General features: G+C 44.5%; 1 protein-coding gene across 2 annotated transcripts; it reads left to right on the top strand.

Annotated features, from left to right (window-relative positions):
- The first annotated feature begins 4,029 nt into the window (after nt 1-4,029).
- Nucleotides 4,030-7,985, top strand: arl4d (ADP-ribosylation factor-like 4D). 2 transcript variants are annotated; one of them, XM_085966389.1, is made up of 2 exons: nt 4,030-4,270; nt 5,590-7,985. In XM_085966389.1, exon 2 carries the CDS (start codon nt 5,747-5,749, stop codon nt 6,347-6,349), a length of 603 nt encoding a protein of 200 aa, XP_085822515.1. In that variant the 5' UTR covers nt 4,030-4,270; nt 5,590-5,746; the 3' UTR covers nt 6,350-7,985. The 2 variants fall into 2 exon arrangements, with proteins under 2 accessions (XP_085822515.1, XP_085822516.1); XM_085966390.1 differs by lacking the exon at nt 4,030-4,270 and adding an exon at nt 4,283-5,290.
- Nucleotides 7,986-10,004: the final 2,019 nt, after the last annotated feature.

The raw sequence follows: 10,004 nt of genomic DNA, 5'->3' as shown, positions 1-10,004 counted from the left end.
AGCCAGAAGTGCCGAGTGGATTATCCATATCAGCTTCCTCCTGAGGTCCCCACCATCACAGAAGAAAGTCTTCAGCCAATTCGATTCACTCCACATGATATCAAGAAATGGCTGAGCGCACTGGATACAGCAACAGCTATGGGCCCCGAAACATCCTGGCTGTCATGCTGAAGACTTGTGCTCCAGAACTAGCTGTGCCTCTAGCCAAGCTGTTCCAGTACAGCTACAACACTGACATCTACCCGACAATGTGGAAAACTGTCCAGGTATGTCCTGTCCACAAAAAGCAGGACAAATCCAATCTGGCCATATACCGCCCCATCAGTCTACTCTCAATCATCAGCAAAATGATGGAAGATGTCGTCGACAGTGCCATCAAGCGGCACTTACCAATAACCTGCTCACCGATGGTCAGATTGGGTTCCACCAGGACCACTCGGCATCAGACCTCATGACAGCCTTGGTCCAAACATGGACAAAAGAGCTGAATTCCAGAGGTGAGGTGAGAGTGACTGCCCTTGACATCAAGGCAGCATTTGACTGAGCGTGGCATCAAGGAGCCCTAGTAAAACTGAAGTCAATGCGAATCTGGGGGGGAAACTCTCCACTGGCTGGAATCATACCTAGCACAAAGGAAGATGGTTGTGGTTGTTGGAGGTCAATCATCTCAGCCCCAAGACATCGCTGCAGGAGTTCCTCAGGGCAGTGCCCTAGGCACAACCATCTTCAGCTGCTTCATCAATGACCTTCCCTCCATCATAAGTTCAGAAGTGGGAATGTTCGTTGATGATTGCACAGTGCTCAGTTCCATTTGTAACCCCCCAGATAATGCAGTCCGTGCCCGCAGGCAGCAAGACCTGGACAACATTCAGGCTTGGGCTGATAAGTGGCAAGTAACATTTACGCCACATAAGTGCCAGTCAATGACTATCTCCAGCAAGAGAGAGTTTAACCACTGCCCCTTGACATTCAACGGCATTACCATCGCCGAATCCCCCACCATCAACATCTGGGGGGTGGGGGGTCACCATTGACCAGAAACTTAACTGGGCCAGCCACATAAATACTGTATCTACAAGAGCAGGCCAGAGGCTTTGTATTCTGCGGTGATTGTCTCACCTCCTGACTTCCAAAAGCTTGCAAGTTCCCCTTCAAGTTACACACCATCCTGACTTGGAAATATATCGCTGTTCAAGAAGACGGCTCACCACCACCTTCTCAAGGTCAATTAGGGATGGACAATAATTGCTGGCCTGCCAGCAACGCCCACATCCCAGAAACGAATATAAAAACAATTAAAACTTAAATTAGAGAATATAGAAGAAAAGGAGAAACTGAAAAAAAGAGAACAGGTAGAGTAGTACCCATGGCACGATTTGAGAACAGCAGAGAGTTCCCCTGGTGTCCTGATCAATATTCCTTTGTCAACCAATACCACCAAAAATGGACTAACTGGCCAGTTATCTCATGGCTGTTCATGGGACGTAGCGCTGTACAAAATGACTGTTGTACTTGCCTACATAACACTGCACTTCAAAGTAATTCAGCAACAACAACCTGCATTTATATAGTGCCTTTAATGTAGGAAAAAGTCCCAAGGTGCTTCACAGGAACATAATCAGAAAAAAAATCAGCCACCGCGCCAAATAAGGAGATATAAAGATATTAGCAGGGGTGACTAAGAGCTCAGTCAATGATATAGGTTTAAGGTCTTCATGATGGAGAGGGAGAGATGGAGATACGGAGAAGTTCAGAGGGGGAATTCTGGAGCTTAGTGCCTAGAAGGCTGAAGGCACGGCCACCAATGGTGGGTTGAAGGGGATGGGGGATGTACAAGGTGCATGAGATGGAGGAATGCAGATTTCTTGGAGGGCTGTAGGGCTGGAGGAGGTTACAGTGATAGGGAAGGGTGAGGCCATGGAGGGATTTAAACATGATGATGAGAATTTTAAAATCAAGGCATTGGTGGACAGGGAGTCAATGTAGGGCAGCGAGTACAGGATGATGGGTTTGCAGGTCAGTGTGGGTTAGGATATGGGCAGCAGAGTTTTGGATGAGCACAAGTTTATGGAGGGTGGAAAATGGGAGCCCGGCCTGAGCAGTATTGGAATAGTCAAGTCTGGAAATAGCAAAAGCATGAATGAGGGTTTAAGCAGCAGATGGATTGAGGCAGAGGCAGAGACAGGCAATGCTACAGAGATAGATGTAGGCAGTCTTGGTGATGGAGAGGATATGGGGCCAGAGGCTCAGCTCAGGGTCAACTAGGTCGCTGAGGTTACGAACAGTCTGGTTCAGCCTGATATTATAAGAACATAAGAACAAATGACGTTGGAGCAGGAGTAGGTCATTTGGCCCCTCGAGCCTGCTCCGCCATTCAATAAGATGATGGCTGATCTGATCTTAGCCTCAACTCCACTTCCCTGCCCTGAGGTGCTGGATGATAACGTTGTCAGCCATGTCACAGAATGCAGAGAGGTCAAGAAGAATGAGGATGGTTAGTGTACCACTTTCCCAGTCACATAGGATGTAATTTGTGACTTTGATTAGGGCCATTTCAGGGTGTTGGCAAAGGAGGAAACCTGATTGAAGAAGTTCAAACATGTAGTTGCTGGAAAGATGGGCAGGGATTTGGAACAGGTTGTGTGAAACGCTTTGAGACATTTCTGAGAGGTGTCATAGTGCTGTATAAATCAAGTTTTTTTTAATCGTCACTGTAATATTAGGTGATTCTTCAAACTTACAGGATCTTCAAACTTACAGGATATGCACGGAAATCTTTAAAAGCAAATGGCCAGCCTTGAGGTGAAACATTCCCTGGCACTGTAGGGGTTAATGTCAAATTGTTATTGGGACAATCTGCTTTTGTCGAACAAAGTGACAATAGGGTGATTTCCATCTGGGAGAAGCGTGCAAGAAATGCAGATTTCATGTACAATTCTACGAACATTGCGACTGTAATTTCTACAACGACGCAAATCAGTGGGGTTCACCAAAACAGTTGCAACCGAATACAAAGTGTGTGTGTATATGCAGATAATATGTTAACATAAGTAGAAGATTTTTTTAAAAGTATAGTCCTTTGGCGGTTAATGTTTCCTTATTAATGTTTCCAACTATCTATTGCGAAACTCTCAATTCATTTTCATAGCTAGTTACCTAACTAGCTAGTCCCCACTGTCCAGGGCCCCAAACACCCCTTCCAGGTGAAACAGCGATTTACTTGTACTTCTCGCAATCTAGTATACTGTATTCGCTGCTCACGATGCGGTCTCCTCTACATTGGGGAGACCAAACGCAGATTGGGTGACCGCTTTGCGGAACACCTCGGTTCAGTCCGTAAGGGTGACCCCGAGCTTCCGGTCGCCTGTCATTTCAATTCACCGCTCCATTCCCACTCGGACCTCACCGTCCTTGGCCTCTTGTACTGTTCCACGGAAGCTCAACGTAAACTTGAGGAACAGCACCTCATCTTCCGATTAGGCACTCTGCAGCCTTCCGGTCTCAATATTGAGTTCAACAATTTCAGATCATAACCTCGGCCCCTATTTCATTTTCACTTATATTTTTCCACTCCTTTCCTTTCCCCCCCCCCCCTTTCCTTTTGTTTCTCTCTCACACCTGGCAGCTATCTTTTGCCCTGCCAGTACACTTTACACCTAATCACAGCCTATTACCATCTCGTCTAGCTTCTAATCTCTTTTACTTCTTTTGGTTCTTTTATTCTTTTGTCCGATCGCAGCCCTGCCTTCGATCTAGTTCCTTTTCTCTCCAGTTTTGAAGAAGGGTCAAACCCGAAACGTCAACTCAAATTTCTCTCCACGGATGTTGCCTGACTTGCTGAGGTTTTCCAGCATTTTCTGTTGTTATTTCGGATTTCCAACATCTGCAGTATTTTGCTATCGTACCTAAATAAATAAATGTTTTGCCAGGGGCTGAGTCCGATTAAACCTGTCGAATTTGGTTCAGATCAGCGCCCAGGCGGGGCACCGTTGACGTCAAGGAGGGCTGGGGCCGCTTTAAGAAATGTCCTTGTAGGTGTTGCTCGGGGTTAAGGCGACGTCAGAGGGATTGTGTTTCAGTTGCCTCTGGTGTGAGCGAGTTACTCGGAGAAATCCCGAGGATGGGGGAGGTTCTCTGATCTGTCAGCTCTTATTGATGGCAGTCGACAGTGCCTAAAAGAACCTGCTTATTGAAAAATCTAATCCGTGGAGCCTTCTTTACTGAATCTTTACCAAGAGAACCACAATAGCTTCTCTCTAACAGGACAAAGGTAATGCTTAAACTCTGCCTGTTTTAAGAATCGGCCTCCCTCTATTCTGTAGATCAGGAGACTTGTCGATCAGCTTAAATTTGTATTTAATATTTTTTCAAATATTTAAGATAATTTCTGAGCAGTCTTAACGTTCAGAGTGTGTGAGTAAATATTAGTTATTCCAGTACTTTCCAACCTGTGCAATTGTATGTGAAAATGCAATTGACAAATGTGTGAGGGTCTGTTGCACCATAAATGTGAATTTCACAATAAAGGGCAATAAAGTTTCGTGCTGGCGCTTTTTATTGCGAGTCTGTCCGCTGACACGTTATTTCATCTCCCGGTTGTTTTAGCCGTGATTTCGGTCCCCTTAGGTGCCGTCAACACATTGACCTCTGGGTTTATATGTTCGGATTAAAATTAAAAAAACGTTTTGTGCTGCCCTTGATCCGAGCGCCTCAGCGCGGTGCTGGTCAGTTGCAGGGCTTGCCAGCAAACCCCGAGATGTTACGAAATAGGCACTTTTGATCATTGAAAACAGATACTCTGGAGAAATGTAGTTTTGAGGACTTTCATTAATAAGTCATTTTTTGACCTTTATATATCGTATTAATATTTTAGTTTTACCTGCCTCTGGTAATATGTGTGGGTAGCAATTTGCTTTGGACGCCCCTGAAGTGCAGTTGTATAAATATTGTCCACACACACACACACAACCCATTTAAAAATCCAGTGAATGTACCGCACAGACGAGTTGGTGACATGTGTGTGTTGTGAAGCTAGGACCCAGAAGAAACCTCGAAAGCCTGGGTCCAGGGTAGAGCACTCCAGATTGATGTGTTAATTTCGTGTTTGGTTTGCTTTGACCCTAATGGGTTCTCGCTGAGTATAATCAGGAAGCGTCTGATTAGTAAATAAACAGGGATCAAAGGAGTTTTACGCTTAAAAACGCCAGGAGTCTAAACAAATCCGGCTCGATGGTGACTGACACATACAAATGCTGCATCCAACTCAGGCGGACGAAATAAAGCATTCCAGGTTTGATTTGAGCTTTTAAATACTGGTCAGTGTATTCATTCCATTTCTATCTAGAGGGCTACATTATCATATGAATCCCCGCCTCGTAAGGTGCACATGCATCAAAGATTTACTGTGTTAGTAATGGCAATTATATTTAAAATGGCATTTATATTTAAAATAGCAGTCTTAAAGATAAATATGCAAGGAAAATATTCTTTCATCTTTATTCCAAGTGTGTTTTCAGGTAAGATGGAAAGGGAGCATTTTAAATGTGGTTTTACTAACCAGACGTTAACTTCTTGTTTTTAAAAAATTAGATCTCAACCAAATTGTGTTCAATGAACTCAGGCTGGCTTTGAAGAAGGTGCCAAGAAACCGACGCCTTCAGGAACTCCTAAAAAGTTAAGAACATCGGCAATTAACGCTCAGTGTGCTTCTTTTAAAGGGGAGGTGAAGAGGATATTTTTGTCGACAATGGGAAATCAACTCTCTGAGCTAACGCCGAGCGGTACCTTCCTGCCTCCTTTCCAGTCCTTGCACGTTGTCGTGATTGGTTTAGACTCAGCGGGGAAAACAACGTTATTGTACAGACTGAAATTAAGGGAGTTTGTCAACACAATTCCCACAAAAGGCTTCAACACTGAAAAAATCAAAGTGCCAGTTGGGAACTCGAGGGCCATTACTTTCCAGGTTTGGGACGTTGGCGGCCAAGAGAAGCTGAGGCCTCTCTGGAAGTCCTACACCAGGCGTACAGATGGCATCGTCTTTGTGATAGACTCTTCTGAGATGGAGAGGCTGGAGGAGGCCAAGGCTGAGCTCCATAAAATTTCCAGGAGTTCTGAAAATCAAGGGGTTCCCGTGTTAATCTTTGCCAATAAACAAGACCTGCCGGGGGCTGTTTCTGTCGCCGAGGTAGAAAAAGCTCTCGGTTTAAATGAACTGGGTGCCTCCACTCTGCACCACATCCAGAGTTCCAGCGCAGTGAACGGCCAAGGCTTGCAACAAGGACTGGAGAGGTTATATGAAATGATCATTAAACGGAAGAAGATGCTCAGGCACCAGAAGAGAAAGAGATGAACTGTGAACCTCATTCTATAATCAGTTAAGACTTGAATCTGTGCTTATTCTAAAATAGACCATCAGTGGAGTCTCTTAAAAGGAGCAACTAAATGGTCAAAAGCACACAACTTACCAAGAATATATTTTCTAGGTTTTTTGGGGTGACCCAAATTCGATTTTTCAACCCCCCCCCCCTCCAGTCCATACAACAGCAACAACACACACATCCTGTGATCCAAATGCCTATTTAAAAAAAAAGGAACATACAGGGACAAGTGACAAAACAGTAGAGGAAGGGATGGTTGGTGAGGAGTTTGACCGATAACAAGCCAGCCACTACCAGGGAACAGTACTGATTGGCATTTTACAGGAAGTTTGAAAACCGTTTAAGGATTGACGTTTACAGCAAAACTCCTCAGTGTTCCGGATAACGTGGTCTTTTGATTTGGATTTGCAAATAAATTCCTGGAATGATTGGTTGTACCTGGCTAACTCCTTCACATATAAACTGAGAGAGGATCTCTAAGAATTGCCTGGAAAGTTAGATTAATTGAGAGGCAACTGAAGTGTTCTCTTTCTCTTTCTCTTTCCTTTTCTCCTTTTCTCTCTCCCTCTCTCTTTTTCCAAAACTGCTTAGTCACTTAGCCCCAGAAGAGCTGAACATGACAAAATGTTCTGAGGTTCACCAACATTTCTCTGATGTTACTTTGTCGTATAAAGTGTTAGAAACTTGTGTGGCTTTTTGTAGACTTGATGTGTAAGCCAAGGACACGATTGACAAAAGCTACAAAAGACGTTTAGTTCCGCACGTGCTGGTAACGCCTCTGCAGAGATAACAAGTGGACTGAGGGAGGCACTTTGTACATTTTTTTTTTGGTCTGAAAATATAGTTCAGCTACACATCCCAAACACATGGGAGCACCTAAAGCAGTATTTCAATAAGTGAGTATTGGGTTGCAATAATTCTTCCACATTCCTACCAATGTGAAGCAGTTCCAGTTTGACACCCGCACGTACTAAGGCCAAATGATGTGAGGTCCCTCCAAGAAGGCTTCTCAGCACCTCATGAAGTCTGCTCCAGCTGCAGTCAAACTCTTACTCGGTGTGAAGCTGCATTTTAAAAGTGCCGAGCTGGAGAAATAATCTGCAAGTTGAGAGAACGAGTGTGAGCTGCCTCCACTCTCCTAGCGTTAACAATTTGCTGCCCAGGGATCAGAGCTCTTCACGTGTCCAAGCATGTGCAGAGTTCCTTTGTGGCTGGCCTTACTGTGACCTAGCTGGATGGGTAGCTAGCAGTATAACTCCGGTCTGGTTACACTTACACATTACACTTCACTTGATACCTGGTCTGAAACCAATAGCTGCAGTGTAGCTGTAGCTTTGGATATGAAGTACACATGAGCCACTGTACTTGAATGAAAGGGAAGATGCCAATGTCAAATCTTTTCATTTGAAGTGTTTTGCATTATCTATGTTAAAGTGTGTTCAACTCAGGCTTTCATGCTGAAAAAACTGGATCTTGCTGTAAATATTTAAGCTGTGAAATTAAATGGTGATTTGTACATATAATTTTTTGTACTTTAATAGTTTTTTTAAAAAAACATTGTGGGTTTGGTGTTGAAATAAAATGCTGTAAGATGTGATAAAGTGAAAAGATGGGTCATTTTTTCTTTTTGTAATAGTTTTACCTCATTATTTCAGATCTGTTTTCTAGTGTGATTTTCAATCATCTTTTAATGGATATAGGAACACACTTGCACCTCAAATCACTGGGGAAAGGGATGAATTAAAAATTGACAAATTGCATTGATGAATAGTTGCAACGTCAATTTAATAAGTATGTGCTGGGGTCCGATAAATTATCTTTGCGTTTTGTCTCTGTTTCTCTTTTATAAGTAGATCAAAAATGAGATAGCATTTAATATTTTTAAGTCAGCATAATAGGTAGTTGATAACATTTGGGTTTTAAGGCTAACAAATACCCTGAAGGAGACCACAAATGTAATTTGTTGCTGCTATTGTGGAGGAATCGCTAGGCAAATGTACTTACACTTATAAAGGGTTGCCCGGGCAACTAGTAGTCCATCAGTGAAATAATGGACTAATACAAAATAATATCTCGATACAAAAAAAGCCAGCATGGTTTTAGCTGGGGAAGTCTCTGCAGCCCTGCCACATCCAGGCATGAATGGTGGTGGACAATTAAACAACTGACAGGAGGAGGAGGCTCCATGAATATCCCCATCCTCAATGAAGGCAGAGCCAAGCACGCTAGTGCAAAAGACAAGGCGGAAGCGTTTGCAACCATCTTCAGCCAGAAGTGCCGAGTGGATGATCCATATCGGCCTCCTCCCAAGGTCCCCACCATCACAGAAGCCAGTCTTCAGCCAATTCAATTCACTCCACATGATATCAAGAAATGGCTAATTAACGCCCCATCAGTCTACTCTTAATCATCAGCAAAGTAATGGAAGGTGTTGTCGACAGTGCTATCAAGCAATACCTACCAATAACCTGTTCACTGATACACAGTTTGGGTTCTGCCAGGACCACTTGGCTCCAGACCTCATTACAGCCTTGGTACAAACATGGACAAAGGAGCTGAATTCCAGAGGTGAGGTGAGAGTGACTGCCCTTGACATCAAGGCAGCATTTGACTGAGTGTGGCACCAAGGAGCCCTAGTAAAACTGAAGTCACTGGGAATCAGGGGGAAAACTGTCCACTGGCTGGAGTCATACTTAGCACAAAGGAAGTTGGTTATGGTTGTTGGAGGTCAATCATCTCAGCCCCAGGACATCACTGCAGGAGTTCCTCAGGGCAGTGTCCTAGGCTGCTTCATCAATGACCTCCCCTCCATCATAAGGTCAGAAGTGGGGATGTTCGCTAATGATTGCACCGTGTTCAGTTCCATTCGCAACTCCTCAGATAAGGAAGCAGTTCATACCTGCATACAGCAAAACCTGGATGACATTCAGGCTTGGGCTGATAAGTGGCAAGTAACATTTGCACCACACAAGGCAGTGACTAGCTCCAACAAGCGAGAGTTGAACCATGGCCCCTTGACATTCAATGGCATTATTATCGCTGAATCCCCCATCATCAACATCCTGGGGGGTCACCATTGACCATAAACTTAACTGGACCAGCCACATAAATACTTTGACAACAAGAGCAGGTCAGAGGCTCGGTAGATATTCTGTGGCGAGTGTCTCACCTCCTGACTCCCCAAAGCCTTTCCACTATCTACAAGGCACAAGTCAGGAGTGTGATGGAATACTCTCCACTTGCCTGGATGAGTGCAGCTCCAACAACACTCAAGAAGCTCGACACCATCCAGGACAAAGCAGCCCACTTGATTGGCACCCCATCCACCACCTTAAACATTCACTCTTTCCACCACCGGCGTACCGTGGCTGCAGTGTGTACAATCTACAAGATGCACTGCAGCAATTCGCCAAAGCTTCTTCGGCAGCACCTCCCACACCCATGACCTCTACCACCTAGAAGAACAAGGGCAGCAGGCGCATGGGAACACCATCACCTGCAATTTCCCCTCCAAGTTACACACCATCCTGATCTGGAAATATATTGGGGCAGAAATTCCTCCCCAAACGCGTGAGTATGGAAGGGGTACTCATGCGTCTGGCTGGAGGAAATGCTGGTTTTCAGCAT

This window comes from Somniosus microcephalus, chromosome 24 (genome assembly GCF_052327205.1).
Source record: "Somniosus microcephalus isolate GS21.2 chromosome 24, FLI_Smic_1.0, whole genome shotgun sequence".
Taxonomy (NCBI): domain Eukaryota; kingdom Metazoa; phylum Chordata; class Chondrichthyes; order Squaliformes; family Somniosidae; genus Somniosus; species Somniosus microcephalus.
This window is presented reverse-complemented; position numbering and strand designations above follow the sequence as displayed.